We start from the raw sequence: 21,659 nt of genomic DNA on the forward strand, positions 1-21,659 counted from the left end.
AGAGAGAGAGAGAGAGAGAGAGAGAGAGAGAGAGAGAGAGAGAGAGAGAGAGAGAGAGAGAGAGAGAGAGAGAGAGAGAGAGAGAGAGAGAGAGAGAGAGAGAGAGAGAGAGAGAGAGAGAGAGAGACAGAGAGAGAGACAGACAGACAGACAGAGAGAGAGACAGAGAGAGACAGATAGAGAGACAGACAGACAGACAGACAGACAGAGAGTTGTTTTTGTCTGACGGCAGTTATGGATTTAGGGTGTTTTTTGTATTGGGGTTGCTGTGTGTTCGCGCTGGTCCCCCCTCCGTTTCAGGTGGTGTCTGCAGCAGCGCAACGTGTCGATAGCTGTCGAGGTTGAAAGGCAGACTCCGCAAGTAGGAGGGGGGGGGGGCGGAAGCCTTCCTCCTTCAGGCAGTAGGAATCCACAGAGCGCGGCGCTTCCGTGCAGCCGTAGCGAAGCCTCGACAGGCGCTGTAGCGACGGTAGGAGGCTCAACGAACGCTGGAGGGGGAGCACTATCATCACCCTTTGCGGCGGAGACGAAATCTCCCCCCTCAGAAACAGCCGCTACTCCCACGCCTGCACCTGCCGCAGTTTCTGCGGCAGGATGCGGCGCCAAGAAGGCAGTCGCGGCGAATGAAGTGACACTCCAATTCGAAGAATTTCCTTTCTCGGCAGCTCAAATGTTTTGGCCAGATCCGCAGGTTCTGCCTCAGCGTCTGCACGTGGGTAAGCAAGCGTAGCCTGCAGTCGCGCAGTTTCTTGGTGCTCGTTTTTCTCCCATCTTTGCGTAGAGAAAAGGAGGGAAGAGAGAGAGGGAACAGGAGGGGAGGGGAGGGGGCTATTCGGCGAGTGGTACTAGGGCTTACAGCCTCTTTTGGGGAGGGAAGCAAAGGGAGAGGCGGTCAGGGAAGTTCGAGGCAGCTCTTCTCAAGCGTGGCTTGCCCTTGTCAGTCTTCCAGTTATTATCGACGCATGCTCGGCTCTCTATTGCATGCGCCTGCCCCTCGTAGGACTCCCCATTCAGGTGTCTCTACTCCTGGGGCCGAGAAACTGCATTTGGTGGCTCGATGCGGAGGTGACTGGCTTGCAAGATGGCGTGCTCCTCTGCCGCATTGCTGGGCCGAGCGTGAAGAGTGCCAGCAACAACAGCAGCAGCAGCAGCAGCAGCAGCAGACACCAGCTCGCGGAGAAAGCGGCTGCCGAAGGCGCTGAGCAGCCGCAGAACGGCCCCTCTGCTCCCGAGGGGGAGGCAGCAGCAGCAGCAGCGGCTGCAGAAACGCAGGGGATGACGGCGAAGAAGTTGGAGGCAGCGGGAGGCTCAGCAGAAGGCGACTTTGCCGCTCCCCAGGGAACGAGGGAGAAGAAATCCAAGACTTCCAAGAAGAAGCCTATCACCGCCGAGACGCTCACGGGCAGACCAGCCTTCAAGGTGAGTGTTGCTGCTGGCTGCGCGTCGCGTCGCGACGCAGCAAGCGGCGCCAAGCGGGAAGAAAGAGGGAAGGAGGAAGGCAATCGCGATGTTCGCGACGCGCGTTTGTGTCTCTCCCACGTTTCTCTGCTGCAGGAGGCGCAGCCGTACCCCGTGCGAAATTTCTGCGCGCCTCAAATCCCCCTTTCGTCTCCAGCAACGCAGTGCTGGCGTCTCAGACCTCGATCCCTAGGGGGAGGGAGGGAGGGGGAAAGCGGGGGGGGCCCCCCTTCTTCCTCCGAGAGCGGGGGGGGGGCCCCTCCCCCCCCCGTACACCCCCAGCGCGATTTGTACCCTGGCGCATGTCTGTGCGTCTCGGTAGCCGCCTTAGGCCTTCGTTGCCAGTCGCAGCAGCAGCAGCTGCCTGCATGCTTGCTGAAGGATGTGGTAGTGCATCGCGCGTTCAGTGAAGCCTCGCCGCCTTCCGGGGGGGGGGGCAGGGAGCTGAGTAACGGCAGCGGCAGCAACAGCGAGGACGAAGGCGAGCGAGGCGTCCTCGCCGGCAAGCCGCCTGCAGCGACAACCCCCGTGAGTCTCCTCGACGCGCATGCACCGGCTGCACTGCTCGCCAAGAAGGGCTTGCCTGCCCCTCCCTCCGGGAGGAAGACGACGGAGGGGAGCAGCCTCCCCCCCTTTGCAGCAGCGGCAGCAGCAACTCCGCCCGCACCAAACCGACAAGTGCCCCCTCGATGCTACGATGGCTGCTGGGCTGCCAAGGAAATCACGCATGTGCAGGTGAGACGCCGTGAGGCTGCATGTGTGCATGGTGTGTGCATATTATGCACGTGCCTGTGTTTGAGTCGAGGGGCCGCTTGAACCCCCCTCCCCTCCTTCTTCGCTTCTTCTTTCCGTCTTGCTCTGCTGCGCGTCTCCAGCTCTTCTGGAAGGGCCGTGCTCTGCGTCTGCTGCTGCTCTGCGTGCAGCTGTACATCATTTCCTTCCGGAAGTCGCGAGTGGTGTCGGTGGCTTCGCTGCTGCGTTTTCCCGCGTACAAGTTGCAGTACGATCTCCACGCGCACTTCCCCTCCGGCTCCTCTTCGCTGTCTTCCGTGAGTCGGCAGGCGGCAGACTTTCTGTGGGCAGTCCCCAGAGCGCTGCTGCCTTCTTGGAGCCAAGCAGGCAGGGGGGAGGGAGGAGCGGCAGCGGCGCTCGGCAAGCGGCGAAGAGACGGAGATCCACCACTCTCAGGCGCGCACACCGTCTCGTTCTCGGGAGCAGCGTCGGAATCCGAGGCAAGGGGGGAGCGGGAAGGGAAGGGAGGCGGCGACGCTGCCGCTGCACGTGCAGCGACTCCTGCCGCTGCAGCTGCCGCTGCAGCCGAAGCCGCGTCGGATACAAAAACGAGGAGCTCCGCGCGGGAGTGGCGAGACTGCCCGCCTTTCTGCTTGGTGTATGTCGCCCTATCCAGCCGCTGTCTCTTCAAGCTGCCCCGCTGCCTCCCCATCGCGCGCTTGTTGCAACCGGAAATCGACTGGGGGGCCCTTCTGGAGGGGCGGTGGGCCCTTCGGAGGGAGCAGTGGCGTAGGGAGCCGCACCTGCCCCTGGCGGCTGTCTGGGGGGGCCCCCTGCGCCGCTTGGAAGGAGCCTCGGAAGCCTCCAGAGCGGCTTCGATCGGCCTCCTCAGCCCTCCGCCAGTCGCTCTCCCCTGCCTGCTGCATCACCCCAGTGAGGGGCCTCTTCCGCCCGGAAAACTCAGCGCAGTGCTCCTCCCGTGGCTGCGCGAGGGCTGGACGCCGCCCCCTTCGTACTGCGCAGCAGGAAGCGCGAGGGGGCCTTCTTTCGGAGTCTCCTCCTCCTCTGCCTCCCCCCTCCTCGCGCAGCGTCGTCGCGAGGACGAAGAAGCTCCTGGCGAGGGGGGGCGGTCGGCGCACAGGGGGGCCCCTCCCCCGCTCACCCGGTCCAAGGAGTGGGTGGAGTGCGTCGGCGGCTGGCGCGTCGACCTGTCTCCGCACATCACCCTGCTGCAGAGAGAGACGCAGGAGAGACGGCTCCTGCTCGCGCTGGAGGAAGAAAACGAGGCTCTGGGACCGTCCCTCCTGTGGGATTTTGAGAGGCTTTATGCCCCTCCCAAAGTCTCGCGAAACATCGAAAGCGCCGACGCGGTGAACGACTCAGAGCTGCAGACACCAGACGCCCTTAGGGGCCTCGTCAGAGAGGCCCTTGCGGACTGCCGCGTCCTATGCGCGCAGCAGTTGCAGCAGCAACAGCAGTGCAGCCACCAGCACCAGCGTTTCCGTCGACTGCAGCCATGCCAACACCAGCAGCAGCAGCCGCAGCCGTCGCAGAAAAAGCAGCAGCAACGCGCATCAGCAGCGAGGGGCTTAAAGCGTCAGGATGACGCCGCAGTTGCCTCTGGGAGTCGCTCTGCAGCGCTCTCAGGTTTGGGAGGCGGTGTTTTAGGGGCCCCCAAGCGCGTAAAGAACGATTCGGAAGCGACGCGCAGGAGTGGGAGGGCCCCCGCGAGCCGCAGCACGAGGCACGAAGAGGACGCAGCGGCAGAAGGGGGGGCCCCTAGCAGCACTTTGCGCTCGCTCTCTCCCTCCGTAGGACGAGGCCCTTCGGGGGCCCCTGGCTTCGCAGGAGCGTCGTCTAGAGGCAGCAAGCGGAAGCGGGAGGGGGCTGGAGGGGCCTCTACCACTGCAGGCGGATCGTCTCGTCTCGCGCTCAAGAGACGAGTCTCCGAATTTCTTCCGATGCTGCAGCGGCGTGGCAACGTCGCGGGGGAAGCTGAGCACAGGAAGGCACTGACGACCACCCCGGGGGCCCCTGCTGGCGCCGCTCCTGCGGAGGATGACACTGAACAAGGGCGCTCAAAGCAGCGGCGAGGAGGAGGCGGAGGCGCAGGAGTTTCAGAAGAAATGACAAGTTCAGAGGCTGCCCGCAGCAGCGCTCTCGAGGGCCCTAGAGGCTTTTTGCCTAGCGGGGAAAACCGCGACGAGGAAGGTCTGCCGAACCTCGTTTTCTCTGTCTCCCCGTCTCTCACCCCTCATCCAGACTCAGCCACTAGGGGCCCCTCTATCGAAAGGAGTGCTCCAGAAGAAAAGGAGGCGCTGGAGCCCGCGCAAGTCCGACGAAAAAGCGGTCGCGCACGGGGGGGGGGGGCCCCTCCGGGGGCGGCGGGGCCCCCGCCGACGGACGAACCGTCGGCGGCTTCTCTGGTCTGAAGGGGTTGCACGAATCATCCAGCTTCACCCGTTTCAGTCAGACAACAGGGCAGCAGAGGATGACATGAGGCACTGAGAAAAGCAGAAAGGGTGCCCGTGTCTTCGCCGTATCAAGTGCGTGGTCTCAGGACCCCTCGGCTTCTTGGTACTGCGGAGCTTCTTTCCACCGCGCGTGGCTTTCCCTTTAATATTCATTTCCACTTTCTCGCTGTGACTGGCGCTCCTCCTTCCTCGGAATGCTGCTCGCTGATAGGCCCCTTCTACGTATTGCTCAGTGCATGAGGTAGTTAGCTCCTCGCTCCCTTGCTGCTGCGGTGCGTGCCCCTCAGAAACGGGCAGCCTCCAGTTTAGGATATTTTCAGAGCTTCCAGCAAATCGCGAGCTTGGGAGAAGTCGCTGCCTGAACCCTAGTGCGCCAACAGAGGGCCCCGTAATAGTGCAACGTGTAGGTGGCTTCAGCATGCATGTGTTACGCGGCATTAGACTTTTAGGGCGGCTAGGCTGTCTTCTAGAGAGCGCTTTACCGAGCGCCAGGCGTGTCTGCCCCAAAATCCGGCATAGATTTTCCTCTTGCTTCGAATAGCCGCTTCTTCGACAATTTCCGTTGACACCACAAGCTGTCTTTTGTAGCACAGCGCCGAAGACAGGAACAACCCCAGCCAAGAGGGGGCCCTGGCAGGTGGAGGGTCAATGACTAAGCCTTCTTGCCGTAAGCATCCTGCGCTCCTACCCTTGGCTCTGTAGCGTTTTGCTCAGCATGCAGGGAGTACCGGCAAAAGCAGTCGAAGACGCAAGGTCAAGCAGACTTGGCGGAATCCAGCAGTCCAGGAAGGGGCAGTTTAGGAGGAGCTTTCCACGAGGCTTGGCGAGACGGTGCAGGCAAAGCACCCTCTCGACGCCGCTGCTTGCCATTGCGGGGAACTAGAGAGCCGCAACACACCTGCTCCTCGTGAAGATGGGGCTTAATAGGGCAAGGGTGTCCAAGTTGGCGGCGACTGCAGCTCATGGTCGGAAGGCTGGCAGCAGCAGTGCGCCCCCTGTTGCTGCTCTTCTTGCTGCTGCTGTGGAATACTTGTGACTTCGCAAGTCAGGGGGATTGCAGGGATGCGGTGCGTCTTGACTTTAGGCACTTCCGCAACGCGAACTGTCTCCCTGAAGGTGACTGCCCTTCGTGGATAGGAGCTGCTTCTGCGGTTCCCTTTGAGAGAGGGCCGGCGCTGGTCTTCTGCGTTGTTGGAAGTCTGAGAAGGCACACCGAACAACGCATCTGAATGAGAAAGCGATTCAAGGATAGAACACCCCAGGCACCAGAAAGTGCTTACAGCTCTCTGGGAAGGGCCTTCAGACGCGATGTGTACTTCTCCGCTGGTTTCCGACACCTTCAACTCTTCCTGAAACTCCTTAAACGGCTCCTCCATCGCAGCACTCCCAAGGGCCTCTAGGGAACTCGCCTCAGCAGACGCTGCCTTCATCCGCCTATCCCTCCTCAGCCTAGGGCTTTGAGGTTACTGAACACACGGCTACAGACATCATGAAGAAGGAGCTAGGGCATTGGTAAGAGAAGAAGTGGCGAGCCACGTGGGACACATGTGCTGCTGTAGAGCCCAAGGCTTGTTGCACATGCGGGCAAGAGCATGACGAAGAGGGGCAGGGAGGGAGGAATAAGTCTCCTTCACTGAATGATTACCTAAACACATGTCTCTTCCTGGTATCATGAGTCTTTTAACACGTTTTCTACTGCCGCTCGGTCACAATGCCCGCAAGTTCGCCGCAGCACTCGCCGATTCATCTCTAGCATTCGGTTGCCGATTCGATGCAGCCCGATGACTGTCCACCAGCGGACCAGAGCAAGTGTGCACCTTCGAGATGAAACGAGGCGAGCACATGTGTGTGCTTTCTTTAGCAGCAAAACCATTTGGTGCTCGTATTTATACTGGATTGCCATGAAAAAAGGCAAAGGAGCACACGGGATGCGGGGAGTGAGGTGCGCAAGCTCCCAGCGGTCTGCTTCGACTTTATATAACTTCTCATTGCAATTTGCCAAGCAATGTACATGTAAACAAATCCAGGGCTTCCGAGGATACTTAGAAGTCCTTTTCGAGGCCTCGAAAGGCGTAATCCAACCCCCACCCACCCTGCCGGCACCGTAGAACCCGCGAACGTTATTCTGTGTGCCAAACTTTCAGAGCACTAGTCTCAGGTCCAGCCATTCCCCCTTACAGCAATGCCTGCTGCTTTAGTTTTGTTTTTCTACTGAAAGGCTGACTATAACTGCTCGGTATGCCTTTTGCTCACCGCTTCTCCTAGCACCCTCTGATGGGCAGCTTTGCTCGCCTTTAATCATCCGTCGTAGCCAGCAACTCCAACGCCACTTTCCTGAAGCTCCGTTTCTAAACTCTCTCGAACTTTGGTTCCCCGGCATGCAGACCTCGGTCTTTGCCAGGCCATGTATCCACAATACCCCTGAATGCAACTCCCTGTGCTGCTCTCCAATACTTTCTAGTTACACTGATTAACAAATACTAGTGAACTAATAATGTCACTTGACTGTTAGTGCATCTTATATATTGGGCAGTAGGGCTGCCTTGCTCTAGCAAGGCGTATGTGAGAGCGCGAGAAGCTGTATGCAACTAGTCGTGAATGCTTGGAGTGCTCAGAGGGTGCATCACAGCACGCCTTAGCTGTCCCTATCACCCCATCTCGAAACCCTAAAAAACGGGCAAGGGAAGAAGGGAGCTTGTCTAAAAGGATGCTCAATAACCGGAAAAGTTTGTATAGAGCCCAGTGTTACGTATCTGCCTGCAGAAACCTCAGGCGGAGCGCTCCCCGTAAAGCTTAATGGTTTATGAACACCAAGTGCGTGGGACAGCGTTTTTGAGGGATACATTCTTCTGACTTCTGAATGCAGCCCTTTGGGGGAAGAGAATCTTCAGGGGGTAGGTGAGGGGGAGGAAGGGAAGAATGCAGACACCTGGTGCTCTGGCCCGTGGATCTGGGTGGCATGCATTATCTAGTAAAATGGTGGTGGCCTTGTCTTTTTTCCTGCCTTAGATTGAAGCTAGAATTCACATACCGCTTTAGCAACTTCGAGCAAAAACAAAAATCGCAGAGAGGAGCCCTAACAAGGTTAAAAGTGCAGTCATATGCACTGTATGCGTTTATACTGATACTGGTGCATGGATATTCTGTATACACACTTGCACGGAGCTGTGCTCAGGGAATCCCTCACTCTCCCATAAATACGTATTTGTGCTTTTGGGCTTTAGCACTCACACCGCAGTTGAAGAAACTAAGTACCTCCCGCTCTGCTACTCCCGCTCTCTCTCTCTCTCTCTCTCTCTCTCTCTCTATATATATATATATATATATATATATATATATATATGTATATATCCATATTCGTATATACACAAATGCTGTATCTGTACCCTACCGGACTGCCGTGTGCCAGCTAGTGATCACATGCCTACGTCTTTAAATACTCTCCCGAATATTAAAAAAACTACTTGTAGGTATTTCAATGTACATTCGAATGAGTTCGGATACAGATTTATTTCTGTCGAATCATGCAAGCAGCCCAATGTGCACACGGATAATACGTTCTTTGTTTTGTGCAATATGTATACATATATATGTGTTTATGCAGATAATGATGCATCTGTGCGGGTACATCAAGGTGAACAGGTTTGGACAGCAATATCGTAACGCGTTCGACAGTTCATACATGTCAAGATGCTCGCTGCATTCAGGTTTCGCTGTGCAAGAACGATCGAAAAAGAGCTGCTTAACGAAATACTTGGCTGCTGGGATTATTGTGGAGGGAGAAGCCCCAAGCAAGTGTAATAACTGGGTACCAAAAACGCAACACGCTTTTTGCGCCTAACATCGGGAGCATCATTGCCCACTCCCTTTTCTGCTGCCACCAGCGTTGCAATGCCCCCCGTCTTGCCCCTCACCCCCTCTTTCCTAGGGAGAGCCTTGTACTATGTAGCACCAGGCTGTGGGATCACTGGCTGCCACTGGAGTTTCATGGATGTTTCTATTTCTGCAAGCTTTGAAGAGTTCAGAACAAAGTCGAGGCTCGCATCCCTGGGATCATCAGAATGCTGCAGCAGCCTGGGGTGCTTCCCCCTGATACATCTGCAGCCCCTGGGCCTCCTGCTGCTGCTGCATTCCCTGGGCCTCCTGCTGCTGCTGCTGGTCTCCCCACTGTGCTGCTGTATCACTGTATAATCGCGCGTTGTTTTGCACCCAGTTGCCGTCTGCACCCCAATATCCTCCTTCCTGCTGCTCCCCTTGCTGCACCCAATTGCCCTGTTCGTCATAGTACCCCGCATACGCTTGCTGTGGCTGCTGCTGTTGCTGCTGCTCCGCAGAGGTTGCCACCCAGTTGCCCTGCTCGTCGTAGTACCCCGCATACGCTTGCTGCGCCTGCTGCTCCCCTTGCTGCACCCAATTGCCCTGCTCGTCGTAGTACCCCGCATACGCTTGCTGCACCTGCTGCTCCGCAGAGGTTGCCACCCAATTGCCCTGCTCGTCGTAGTATCCTTGAGCACCTTCGCCAGACTGCTGCGGAGCTAGCTGCTGCGCAGGGAAATACTGCTGCTGCTGCACCCAATTGCCTTGCTCGTCGTAGTACCCCCCCATCTCGCTCGCGTAACCCTCCTGACCATAATAGCCACCTCCCGTACCCACCCAATTGCCACTCTCATCCCAGTACCCTCCCCCTGCAGCCCCTCCTGGTGCAGGGGCCACCCAGTTGCCCTGTTCATCATAGTAGCCCTGGGCGAGGCCCTCCTGTTGGGAGCCCTCTGCCAAGTTGTTGTATTCCTCCCATTTGCCTCCCACTGCAGTCTCTTGCGAAGGGGCCCCCGCCAGTGTCAGCGGACGCTCCGGCACCTCCTGTGAGGCTTGTCGAGCTCCCCCGTCAGCTTTCTCTGTAGAGTGACGAGACTGCGCCGACGCCTCACGGCGAGAGCTGCAGGACGCCCAGCCAGTAGACACAAGCACACAAGCCCTAACTGCAAACGGCAAAGAGCAAAGCTTCCGCAACCTAGAGACTCCGCACGTCCTGCCACCACGTGCGCCAAGCTCTCGACTGCGAGCTACAGGGCCCTCCCCCCCTCCCCCCGCACCCCAAAAACAACGGCAAACCCTAAACCTTGAAGCGCTGCTGACGAGTTGGCTCACTGCTTCTTGGCATCGATCTGAAGGCGATGCTCCTGCTTTCTTTCCTCCGACAGCAAGTGTTGTGGGGCCCCGCAGCAGGGGACACCCCCGCAGCACTCCATAAAGAAGACAACAGCCTTCGAGCTGCCGCGGAAGCCGCCAGGAGTTTGGCCGTAAGGTCTCGCCGGGGACCTGTCGGAGGCCCTCCAGGGGACTCCTTTCTGTTGCATATACGCAGAGTGCTGCTCCAATCTACTCTGCAACGCCGGGCTCTTAAGCCGCCTCTCAAGAAGCTCTGGCACTGCACTGCGAGTCTCAAACCACGTGTGAGGAGGCGCAGGTGCCAACTGGGTGCCCTCCTCTTTGCCGTGTGACAAAAGCTTAGACGGGAGGGCAGACACTGCGACAGAGAAAGCAGCAAAAGCATCAAATGCGCAGGCTACAGAGACGCGCCTCCGGCGAAGCTTTGCATCTAGAGATGAGAGAAGATCCTCCGCAGCAGCAGCACACAACACACAAGCACTGGACCACGGGAGCAAGAGCGGCCGATAGAGACATACAGGGAGCCTCTGACAACTCCATGAGCTGCAGGTGTACCTCCCCAGCTTGTGCCCCCAAGCCCCACGCACATAAGAGCAATCTCTGTGCACGCTACATATATACATATGCATCATACATCGCGTTCTCGCCTCTGCATCCTTTGAAGCAAGGGAAACTCGGCTACTGCTAACTTAGGGGGGCTCGGCTGCGTTGCATCTTACCCCCCAAAGGCGCCTCCGGGGGAGGTGAGGGTGGGAAGGCAGGCAGTGATGAGAGCTTCGACGGTTCCTGCAAGGTGGGGTGCCCTGCAGCGTCCGCGGGGCCAAAGCTCCCAAGGGCAGCAAAGCGCTTGGCTATGATGTTGGAAGAGGCATCCTCGGAGGCTTTTTCCTCCACACGCGGTGAGGAGACGGACTGTTTGAACGACAGCCCCTTTTGCAGGATCTCTTCCTCCACGCCACACACCGGCTGTTTGGCGGCTAGCCCGCCTTCTGCTTGCGGACTTACACCGGAGCCTTCTCGGCGTAACTCCCCGGATACGGCCTTCTGGGGCAGACTTGGAGGGTAATCCTGTTTGGACTCCTGGCTCCTTGGGGAGCGCATCAGCTCCAGTGGTTTCTTTTCTTTCGTCTGCTCACGCACAGCACGCCCAAAGCCCGTGACATTAAGTCTCGGCAGCATCGCGCAGCTACGCCAGCAAGCCATCCCCGGAGTCGCCTCACCCACCCCCAGCTTGCATCTTCTCCCCCCAAAACCAGCAAAGCCTCTGCACACCTATTTCCGCGCACAGGTTACAAGCCCGCCTTGTGGGGGGGGCACTAAGCAACACGAAGAATTGCGCAAACCCCTGGCTCACTTTTCCCTCAGTAGCCATGGCGCCGCCGTGCGTAGCGTCGGAAGTCAAGAGCCCTCTCACTGACACAGCAGAAGACTTCGAGGTCTCCCCCAAACGCTCAGCGGCCCCCTTCTCAGCTGCCGCCTCCCCACCCGCAGAGGCTTTGCTTATCTGATCAACAGCAAGCCCAAGAGGGGGTGACGACTCCTTCCTGCTCAGCGCCTGCAAAGAGGCACGCAACACCACGAGGCACAGAAGCCAGTGCAGCAGCAACCCGCATAGTCACAACGTTCGCCACACACGACATACAACGCTTCCCCTCTTCGCGATAGCAGCAGCAGCAGAGAACAAAACTACTGCAGCCCCCACTGCATGTCTATCGTGGCGGGTGTACTGTACAGACGCCCCTTAGGCCCCTTTCCGCCTTGTTCCCCTTGGTCCACCCCCCCTTCGGCGGGTGCTCCTTGTGGGCCTTACTGCAGCGTCGTGTTGCTCTGTTTGAACCAGTGGTGACTTTTCTTTCTTAGTTGCCGAGATCTTGCCGGAAGATGTTATCTTGGTCTTATCCAAGGCCTTTTCGGCCGTTTCTTTCTCCTTTGCCTTCTGCGCCGTTTCGGCCTTCTCAGCCTTCTCTTTCTTTTCCCCCTTTTCCCCCTTCACCGCTTTTGTGGCTGCCTTCTTCAACTTTACGGCCTTACTGGGGGCAGCCACTCCGTCGGTTTTCGCCTTCTTCACCTTGACCACGCCCTTCGTCTTGGGCTTCGCCTTGGGCTTTTTCAGCTTCTTTTGCGGCTCAGTTCCAGAGCCAGAGACGCTTTCTGAGGGGCCCACTGTCTCCTTCTCGCTGCTCTCTGCGGCCGAAGCCTGACGCTCGAGCGCCGCCTTCTCTACCGCCTCCTGCGGCACAGAGGGGGTCCTCTTGGGGAGCACCAGTCGGCCTTCAGCATCCCTCGAAGGCAGCCCCCTCAAAGGAGGGACGCCTTCTGGTCGCTTACGACCGCTTCCGAGGCTTGCGCTTGCTGGCGATCCCCTCCCTGACGGCGAAAGAGACTTCACACTACTCCCCCCCCGCTTAGCGGCTGCCTCCGCCCCCTCTTCCCCCGGCCCCTCTGGACCCATGAGGCCCTCCGCCACCTCACTGACACCCGCTTCCGAACTTTTCGCCTCTGCCATCGCCTCCGCTTCTTGAGCCGCTCCCGCTCGAGAAGCCTCGCTTGGCCTCTGCGCCTTCGAAGCCTCTGCTGCAGCAGCGGCCTCAGTAGCAGAAGGGGGCGGCGCTGCCTTTTTCGTCGCGACGCGACTCAAGGGGGCCCTCGGCTTCGAAGGAGAGCCCCCTGCCGCTTCCCTTTCCTCCTTCCCCCCTTTCGCTGCCGCTGCAGCAGCAGGCTTCGGGGTGCCTTTGGCTGCAGCCTTGGCGAGGGTCCTCGGAATGCCCGCAGGAGGAGCTCCCTTCTTCGCGGAGGGGGCCCCTTCGCCCCCCTCCTGTGAATCCTTCTGGCGAGGCGAACCGGCCAGTCCCTTAGCGGCACTCTCGACCTCGAGAGGCCCCTTCGCCGCCGCCGCCTTGGAAGAGGTCTCCGAGAGCGTTCCTGAGATCTCTTCTGCCTCTTGCTTCTCCAGCTGGCCTTCCGCAAGAACCAGCTCGGAAGCTTCGTCCTCGGCCTTTGCCAAGTCTTTGGAGGAGACTTCGGCAGCCTTCTTGGCGGCTGCCCCCTTCGGAGCAGGTGCACGAACTGCCTTCGGCACGATCCCCCTCGTCGCAAGAGCACCCGACGGCTTCTCCTCCTTTGCCCCCTTCGCCTCCTCCTCATCTCCAGCCCGCTCCTTCGACGCTGCTGCTGCCGCAGGGGCCGCCTTCTTGACTACGGCCTTCACCGAAGCCTTGGGAGGAGCCTTCTTCGGGACGTCTCTCTTGGCTTCCTGTCTGTCCTCGTCAGCCGCTTTCTCCCCCGGAGCCACACCCTCTCGCCCTTCTACGCCTTTGTCAGGAAGGGGCCCCTTCGAAAGGGCCTTCTTAGCTGCTGCCTCCGCCTTCACAGCCGCCAGTGCCTTCACCGCGGGCCCTGGAGACCTCCTAACCGACGTCGCCTTCGCTCCCGCAGGCTCCTGCGAGACACCGGAGGACCCCCCCCTCGCTATCTCCAACTCAGCGGATTTCATCGCGATTTCGAAGGAGGTGAGCTCCTTGGAACCCTTCCTCTCGGCCGCCTCCAGTGCGGCTGTCTCCGTCCCCTCCGCTTTGGCTTGCTTTCCTGCTTCCGCTTCGCGCTCTGCCACAACCCCCCTTCCGCCTTCCGGCTCCTTCTTCTCCGCCTTCGCCTCCGAGCCCACGGAGTCCTCCTTTCGCAGGTCCAAAGACGCAGAGCCTGCAGACTTCAAGGCGCCGGCGGGTGGGGTTGCCTCGATGCTCTTCTTTGCTGCTGCTGCCCCTTCTTCCCCCGCTGCTCCTGCTGCCTTCGAACTTCCCCTGCGCAGGAGAGCGGTGGGCACGGCTTTCTTGACAACCGTCTTCTTCGCAGGAGGAGGCCTCTCGGCCTCCTCTGCTGCCTCCAGCTTCTCTGCAGAGACGCTTTTTTCAGCAAGCACATCCTTGCTCGGGGGTAAGCCTGCCGGTGCCTTCGGCTGAGGAAGCGTCGCCTCCGCTTGCTTCTTCTCAGCAGCACCACTCCCAGCGTCTTCCATGGCCTTAGGAGGCGCCTCTTTTGGAACCAACCGTTTAGCAAACTCACTTGCCTTTCCCTCTGTGCTCGCTGCCTTCTTCTCCGCCACACTCCCCAAGCGGGCCGTGTAGCCTGGACCTTCTGCCTTTCCCTCCTTACGGAGGGCCGGAGCTGCCTTTTTAGCCAGGCCGACCCTCTCAACAACAGTCGCTGCCTTCTCCTTCGGCGTCTGACGTTCCTCTGACAGACCTTTCCTGATGGCTTCCCCCGCCTTGCTGGGCGCTGCTGCTTTGGCTGTAGGCGGCAGGCTGGCCACTCTGGGGGCAGTCGCTTTGGCTAGCGAAGGGCCCCTAGAGAGCGCCCGTCGCGCGCCTGCATGCGCAGATGCAGTCATAACAACAAACCAACCCCGACTTCTCGCTGTTGCAGCCCTCAGCACTGCCAGAAGCACAATATGTGCACTGGCCAAACCAAACCTTGAAGGCCATTGTTCGACACCTACCTGACTCGCCTGGTTGACCTCCGCGAACGCCAAAAACCTCTAAGAAACCTCGTACTTCTAAAGTAAGCGGCTCTTGGGTGGCCTGCGCAAACAGTAGGAGTCTATGGCCAGAAGGTCCAGGGTGAACAGTTTCGGCGGGGGCACGTGTGTGTGCTTAAATGCGTTTTGACTATAAGGCAGGCGGAACTGAAGTCACCTGAGTAGTTGTACCCTCCGTCTCGGTGCTGGCTTTCTCCATGATGGAATGAGACTGATCTAGCATGGCAAGAACAACGAGGGAGACTGCTAGCGGTGAGCAGTCCGGCTTTTGTGTCAAAAGGAGGAAAATTTGTTATGGAAGGATTGTAAGGTGCATGAATAGCAGTAAGCATCAGAAATGGCACGGAATAAGGCCCCTGGAAACGAACTCATTCCATTGCGTTGCCCGTGGGCCGGGCAACATGAACTCCGTCACTGCAGTCTTCTCTTAGGGTTTCAGAGGTCAAAAGAGAGTTGTATCTGGATGGACGCGGTACTAAATTGGTTTTCAATACAAATCAACGGAACAAGGCAAGGTTCAAAAGCCCTTATACAGCATGACGCTTACACTCCACTGTATCGAAATGGACTGGAGGGTAGGGCTGAAGCCTCTAGTACCGTGAAACGCTGGAGCCTCTAGCTCCTACAGTCCTTTGTATTCCTAATTATAATAGGCAGATAAGTGTAAAAAATACCAGCAGGCAGAATAATATTGCCCCTTCAAAGATAATGACTGCCTCGGTTTCGATGGAGCTAGCCACCGGTCTGGTCTCCTATGAAAATAGGAAGCACAAAAAACATGGTCGAGTATGTACGCTGAGGCAGCTTGCACTTTGTTCCCTTTCAGTGAGCCCCACTTCCATGTGCAGCCTTATCAGCATGTTCTTCTGACAGCCATCCTTTGGGGGAAGCAATCGAAGTAGCTGAATTTGGCTTCCCTTCCTAGTCTAGGGCACCTCATGGACAAAGGAACGTATTATGAATGTACTTTGGTACTTCTTAGAGCGAATGCATGTGGCTTTAGGCTTGCCCTGAAGAAAGTGTACACAATGCAATAGTTACAGGGAAACCAAGTTCTTCGACCACCGCCAAAAAGAGGCTGCTGCCCAGAGCCAAGTTGTATGCAGGCACCTAAAAGCTTATTGATCCATCCACAGCCGTTTTTTCTGTTTGAAATGTTCTACACTTACCGATGCAGATCGTAGTGCGAGGTGCTAATACAACCGGTCTGCACAACTGCCTGGCATATGGTAGTAAAAAGTGTGCAAGTGTGTTTCCTGCTACCTGTGGTATTCAGTTTTGTACTCTTAAGTTCTGTACCATGTCACCGTAGGGTAAGGGCAGGTAGATTGCCAGGAGGGAGTGTTTGAGCACTGAGCGCACTAGCGAATAAAATGAGCGGTGTGAATGCTCTCGTCACCCCTAGTGAACCTTGAGGTTGGAGCGCTCAGGCTACGTCATGTGCTAGCAAAATGATTTCATGTAATTCTTTAGCTAGTCTCGGAGAGCAGGAAGGCCCTGTAGCGATGTGCGCAAGCCTCAGGTTGTCTCAGGGCAAAATGCCGGATCTGCGTGAAAAAAATCAGCAGATGGACCGAGTCGCACATTAGATCGGCCAGAACGATCACGCGTAAATGAATATCGTGGTCATATGTGCACTGATTATAATAAGAGACAATTAGAACTTGATGGCAGATTCAGAAAAGCAGGGGAGAATGGGGGGACGTGCCAGTGAAAGAAATTGTAGCTCAGCATCTTCTGCGTAACTTATTTTACTGTCTTTACGTAAACAGATACATTTGAACAAGATCAGCGCACTGGCACATGATTGTTTCTAATGTAAAACACCGTTGGGGTGTACGGCGTTGTGACGCTGGACGGGGTGTATTCATGGGTAGTGCCCCGACATGCAAGTTCAGTTCAAGATCGAATACCCACTCATTAAGCTATGCATATGTGTGCACACAATAGTTTTGGCTTAAGGAGAATATAGCGAAAATAAATGGAGGGGAATATTAGATCAGGCAATTGTGTAATTCAATCTACTGAAAACCGGAATTCCAATTTGGCTCTCAGAGCTGCCGCTCTGGCGCTCTTAGCACACCGGAAAAAGCTGAGAAGAATTGAACGCCACAAACCTGAAAAGGGCACCTGCAGAGCAGTCACCAATCTACCTTCTGAAGCTGTGAATGCCACTGAGTGCAAGCGGATGGTTAGTCAAAAAGGGAAGCCCATGCAGCAGTCTGGGGATGCACAAACGCGCGTTCTCAATACAGTAGAGCTGCCTTTTGCATGGAAAGAAGACAAAGTGGAATCATACAACGGTAGTGGCGGTAGCCGATATGACTGGATGTTGCAACGCCCATGTGGCGATCCGGTGAGGGGCGCACATCATTGCACCGTTGCGTGTTCGGGTTTGGGAATCGTGCATTTTAGCATCAGGGTATTTGTGAGATTCTGAAGGTTGAGGCGATTAGTTTGTTGTACGAACGGAAACGGCGCCGCAAAGATGCTGGCCGCGCAAAAGCAGCTATAATCAACGGTAATCCATGAAAAATAGGCGAAAAACCGCAAGCACGCCCCAACACATGAGTGCTTGATGGGTGCCAGTTGAAGAGGCAGCGTTTGGGGAAAAAGGAATGGCGGTTACAGATCCCTCCTCTACTTCATTCACCTGCGGAGGCTCTGCACCTTCTACCAACACCCATGCACTATCGTTCTCCGCGGCCCTCCCCAATGAGGAAGGCTACGAATCTGGCAAGGAGAAAGTAACGTCGCGACCCAACTCTATTCCCATGAGTGTTGTGAGTATTCGATTGACAACTACAAGCGACAGAGGCAAAAAGCCGCTCGTTCCAGTGTGAAACTCCCGCTGGATTCCATGCCTTTGCTCCTGAGCACTCCACGAACAACGCATCAGCAAGCGTCAGAAATATTTTGCGCGGTGGGCTTCCACGCATTGCCGCATAGCATTGCTCTCATGGGGAATAAAGATTGAATATTTCCATCATCTCGTTGCGTCAGGGGTGTGGGCCCTCAAATCGGATCCCAACAGCCCTCTGGCTGCCAGCGCATTTTCCAGTTTTGTTGAAGAGTGTACTGAAATGTGTAGAAATCCAAATATTTACGTCGGGCAAAAAGAGGGCGGCGTTCTCCCCAACTATGTTGTCAAGCAAATCAATGACATGTTTCGTAAGCCGCTGCTCCCCCCTCCCCCTACACCTCTCGTTGCAGACTTCTGCCCCTTCGCCTTTGCCCAGAACTACTGTCAACTGAAGCTAGCCTGATGAGGATTGTGGAAATCTCATGGACAAAACTGGCCACTTGTCTGCTGGAGGCGCCGGGTCCCTGGCTGCAGCGTGCGTCAGTTTTTTCATGATCACTTTCGTCCTGACAAATGCAGCCCTTAACGATCCCTTTTGGGGGCAGCAAAGCAAATTTGTCGCTGGTTTACCAGACCAGCCCTCATGGAGCTATTGCTACTCCTCGTGGACGGCTCGCCTCGCTGTCTTTCCTGCGTCAAGACAGCTACCTGTGAGCTCGCTAGCTACTTGGGCGCGTGCAAGCACAACAATTGGCCTGTGCTACATTCTACACGTCCTACTTTCTATCGAACCTAGGCATCTCTGCTGTTTGTTCTGTCCTCGTGCGGGCAGAGTTTCATGAGGGAAACCAAGACAACGCCGCGGCCCTCTTCTGTGTTTTGAGCAAAGCCGTGCAAGCTGTACACGCTGCATGTTATTCCCAAGTAATTCCTTGCCCCAACAAGCAGCACTTGCCCAGAACATGAAGCCCTGCGGCAGTCCTGCAAAATCTCGAATTGGAATATCACCCTAGATGAACTGGTTCGCCCGCTTCCTTTTGCATTTAGTTCACAGCACCCCTTTTATTCATGCTTCTTTCAGATTCAACACGTCGGAATTCATGCAGGCCACCTCCCCATATTGACATCCCTTGCTGCCTCGGCGGGTAGAAAGGCCGAAGCCCTGGCCGCCGCTGCCACGGATCAGTCATTATCTCAGGCAGCAACTCGTGTTGTGACTTCAGCTGCCAAGGTCCTTTATCCGCAGGCTATCAAACTATCCCTACCTCCCTCTCTCCGTCTCCTGCAGCAGTGCAGAGCACTCTAGTGTGAAGGAACGGCGCTTGCCCTCCCCAAGTTGCCTAAGCAAACAAGCGTGCTGTGCTGCAGCCCCTCAGAGAACACCCCAGAAATAATAACAACAGGCTCCAACTTTGAGAAAATGCCCATGTAAGACATCCAGCGGGGTGCGCGTTTAGCGTTGTAGCAGGCAGTCGTTCCGTGGGGAACCCCTGCAGTCCCCCCTAGCCGCCATCCCTGCGGACTGACTGGCTGCTTTCCTCCGCCCAGCCGAGCTATCTGTTGAGCCTCGAGCAAAGACAAACACCGACCGGATGGTGGAATATATCTGCGCCAACTGAAGTTTTGCCAACAAGTGTTGGGCAAGTTTACAACGTTAAACTAGTCATACTGCTTCGGTTCACCTCTCCTGTACAAAGCGAAGAGATGCTCGTATACATGATGAGTCTGTAGGAGTTCGTAAAAACGCGTGCAAAGACCCTGCTGTCTCTAGGCTGTTGAACGAAGTCGTTAGAGAGGCAGACACAACGCTGCTGCTAGTCGCATTCAAAGGACCAACCAGCCCTCGTCTCCCTTCTTGACACCAGCGGCTCTCTACCGAGGGCGTCCTCGACGCTGCCTATGCGAGCCTGTTTGCACCAATAAAATATCACCGACTGCACTCCCAGGCAAAAAGAAACTCTGTATGTAAGAATGACTGCACGGCCAGCAGGAGGAGAAGCACGCGACAAAACACTACACAGACACCGAAGGACGGTGACCGCGAGCGAGATCCAGAGAGTAGTCACTCCGCTGCTGACCCAAAAGAAACCCTCCTCCGAAGCCTTGATCAAGCTGTCTGCCGCAATGCGGCCTCTTTTTTCTGTCCTCGACGCCTTTTGCATTGCCTCCTCCCTGCATTCCTTTTCCTCTCCCCCGTTTACTCTTCCTCACTGGAGTCCGCCTCCGCTAGCCATTTGAGGAACGGCTCGGCATACGTCTTGCACTTCTCGAAAATCGCGTCTGGCTTCTCTGCGGCGTAATACTCCAAAATATCCTCGGGCTCCAGAAGCTCGGCGTTGTACATGCGCTGCAGCAAATACGGGTAGCCGGTCATTGAGGTTTGCTCGCTTTCGAAACAAAAGTTTTCCAGAGCAGAAATGAGGTCTGACGCCCGCACGGAGGAGTCGCAACATTTCGCCACGAAGGGCATCTTCTGCTCCAGGGCCTCCGGAGTCAGCCCGTCCTTAAATAAGGCATTGAACACAACGTACATCCGACACTGCAAAAAAACAGACACAGATATCACACCTGCCTCACCACCACACAGCTGCACAATGTCTGAGCCTTCACATCCAGACCTCCAAACTCCGTACCACACACGCATTCGCGAGAGACAGCGACCCCTAGCCTTGTTTCCCACAATACGCAACGGCAGAAATCCACATGGCACTGCATGCAACTACGCGACATACAAACACGCATTTGCACATACAGGAATATACATACATACACAAATGTGCATATACAAACACATATCCAAATATGTACGTGCCAGGCCCCTAGAGATAGCCGCCGAAGGAAGGCGCGCTTCCACCTCACCTTAGCGTCAAAATCCTGAGACACCTGCAGCATTCTGAGTTCCACGAAAAAAGCATCAGGAGTCACAGAGGCCGAGGAGGCCACCATGTTTCTCAGTCGTGCTGAAACATCGGCTATCTCTGGGCAGCTGATAGTCAGAGACTCCTTCGAAACTAGCTTCGAAACGTCCGTGCTACTTCCGTGCTTCTTTTCCTTCTTCTTCTTCTCCGATTTTTCAGCCTTTTTTTCGCCCTCAGAAATCTTTTCATCATCCCAGCTGTCATCACCTGTCATGCGCATGTACAGCCCATACACACATACATACATACATACACGCTGTCGGCAAGAGTAGCAGCTCTCTCCGAGCGACCCCTGAAAAAAAAACCGCTTTCTGCACTGCCTCCGCAAGGAGGAGCCGAGATGCACACAACAATGCATTTCGTGAGGCACCACACGTGCGCGCGATTGCAAGATCGAGCATCGTGCATGCCCACCATCATTCGTCGGTGTTGCATCGCCCGACTGATCCAGACTCTTTCCATTTAGGCTGTCGCCATCATTCTCTTCGTCGCCCTTCTTTTTCTTCTTCTTCTCCTTGTCCTTAGACTTCTTCTCCTTGCTGGATTTCTCAGGCTTCTCCTCCTCCTTGGCGAGCTTCTCAGCTCTTCGCTCTTCTTTGGTTTTCTTCTTCTTCCCCAGCGTGGTGTCAGTGGCATTCGGAGGGTTCTTCGCCATGTACGTCGCCGCCTTGTGGGTATTATCAAGTGTTCCAGAGTATCCGCACGCATTGCACTTGCACAGCAATACCCCCTTCTTCACCATGATATCAATCTCGGGCAATTCGCATCCCTCGCATAACACGTACATTTGGATAAACCTGAGACCCAAGCATCACACAGGGGCAAGATGCATCGCAAAATCAGCAAATCAACATTTTCTAGGGCAGTCAAACACAGTAAACCTACATATACATTGCCTGCCGGCGATTCTCCCACCCGCATGCGGCCTTCACAGAACGCCTCGAATTTGAACTGAAACCCAGATGTGTCGATATGCCAAACATAAGCCTCTTCATACAAGCCGTGAATCAAACGTACTTATCCAGAATAGCCACGAGGTCCTGTTCTGTGTGTGCGCCATTGATGAGCGCCTTTTCTTCGTTTTCTTCAAACTTCACCATCGCGCCAAGCTCGCATCCAAAGAACTTGGTAGGGTACATAGGGGGCCTCTTTAAGGCCCTAGCGATTTCCCCCATATTGTACACATTGGTCCTGATGCCGTTGCCCCTGCCCTCTATCTTAGAAAGCAGTTTCGGCATCTTGTAGCGGTAGTTGGGGTCCTCCTTGTCTCTGGGAATGTTGACATACGCCATCTTCGCTGGAATGAGCTCAGGCTTCGGGGCGTATGAGGCTTAACAGAGCATTAGGGAGGCAACAGACGCAGCTGTACGCAGCGACGGCGGGAGTAAAGCAGGACGCGTTGTTCTTCCTAAGATTGGCTGGGGGAGGGCTGAAGGGGCCGAGAGCCTCTCTGTCATCTGCCGAGGATGTTTGGGGAGTTTAGGGGGGAAAATGGACAAGGCAAGGACTGTTGTTGTTCCATCCGGAGAGCGTTGCTCAACCGACCAGGATACTCTCGTAAGGAGAGAAGA

At 56.2% G+C, this 21,659-nt stretch overlaps 3 protein-coding genes across 3 annotated transcripts; 1 reads left to right on the forward strand and 2 right to left on the reverse strand.

The window, feature by feature from the left end:
- Positions 1 to 244: 244 nt before the first annotated feature.
- On the forward strand, positions 245 to 4,622 carry LOC34623614 (the record flags this gene model as incomplete). The annotated part of the gene is made up of 6 exons (XM_026336796.1): positions 245 to 716; positions 1,001 to 1,419; positions 1,555 to 2,193; positions 2,382 to 3,221; positions 3,363 to 3,632; positions 4,161 to 4,622. Coding segments are annotated over 6 exons (3,102 nt in total), but the record flags the coding sequence as incomplete, so codon positions are not given.
- A 2,236-nt stretch (positions 4,623 to 6,858) lies between these two features.
- Positions 6,859 to 14,566, reverse strand: LOC34619909 (nascent polypeptide-associated complex subunit alpha, muscle-specific form). Its single transcript, XM_026336798.1, has 11 exons — positions 14,525 to 14,566; positions 13,657 to 14,367; positions 12,571 to 13,539; positions 11,932 to 12,483; positions 11,644 to 11,811; positions 11,188 to 11,388; positions 10,553 to 10,874; positions 9,964 to 10,230; positions 9,279 to 9,856; positions 8,874 to 9,119; positions 6,859 to 7,056 (listed from the first exon to the last, which is right to left on the reverse strand). The coding sequence occupies exons 1-11, from the start codon at positions 14,564 to 14,566 to the stop codon at positions 6,859 to 6,861; spliced, it is 4,254 nt and encodes a 1,417-aa protein (XP_026192583.1).
- A 4,801-nt stretch (positions 14,567 to 19,367) lies between these two features.
- LOC34619908 (eukaryotic translation initiation factor 5) lies at positions 19,368 to 21,380 on the reverse strand. The gene is made up of 4 exons (XM_026336808.1): positions 21,106 to 21,380; positions 20,503 to 20,885; positions 20,030 to 20,295; positions 19,368 to 19,709 (listed from the first exon to the last, which is right to left on the reverse strand). Exons 1-4 carry the CDS (start codon positions 21,378 to 21,380, stop codon positions 19,368 to 19,370), a joined length of 1,266 nt encoding a protein of 421 aa, XP_026192593.1.
- Positions 21,381 to 21,659: the final 279 nt, after the last annotated feature.

Source organism: Cyclospora cayetanensis, unplaced genomic scaffold (assembly GCF_002999335.1).
Source record: "Cyclospora cayetanensis isolate NF1_C8 unplaced genomic scaffold, CcayRef3 CcayRef3_contig_149, whole genome shotgun sequence".
In the NCBI taxonomy this organism is placed as follows: Eukaryota; Apicomplexa; class Conoidasida; order Eucoccidiorida; family Eimeriidae; genus Cyclospora; species Cyclospora cayetanensis.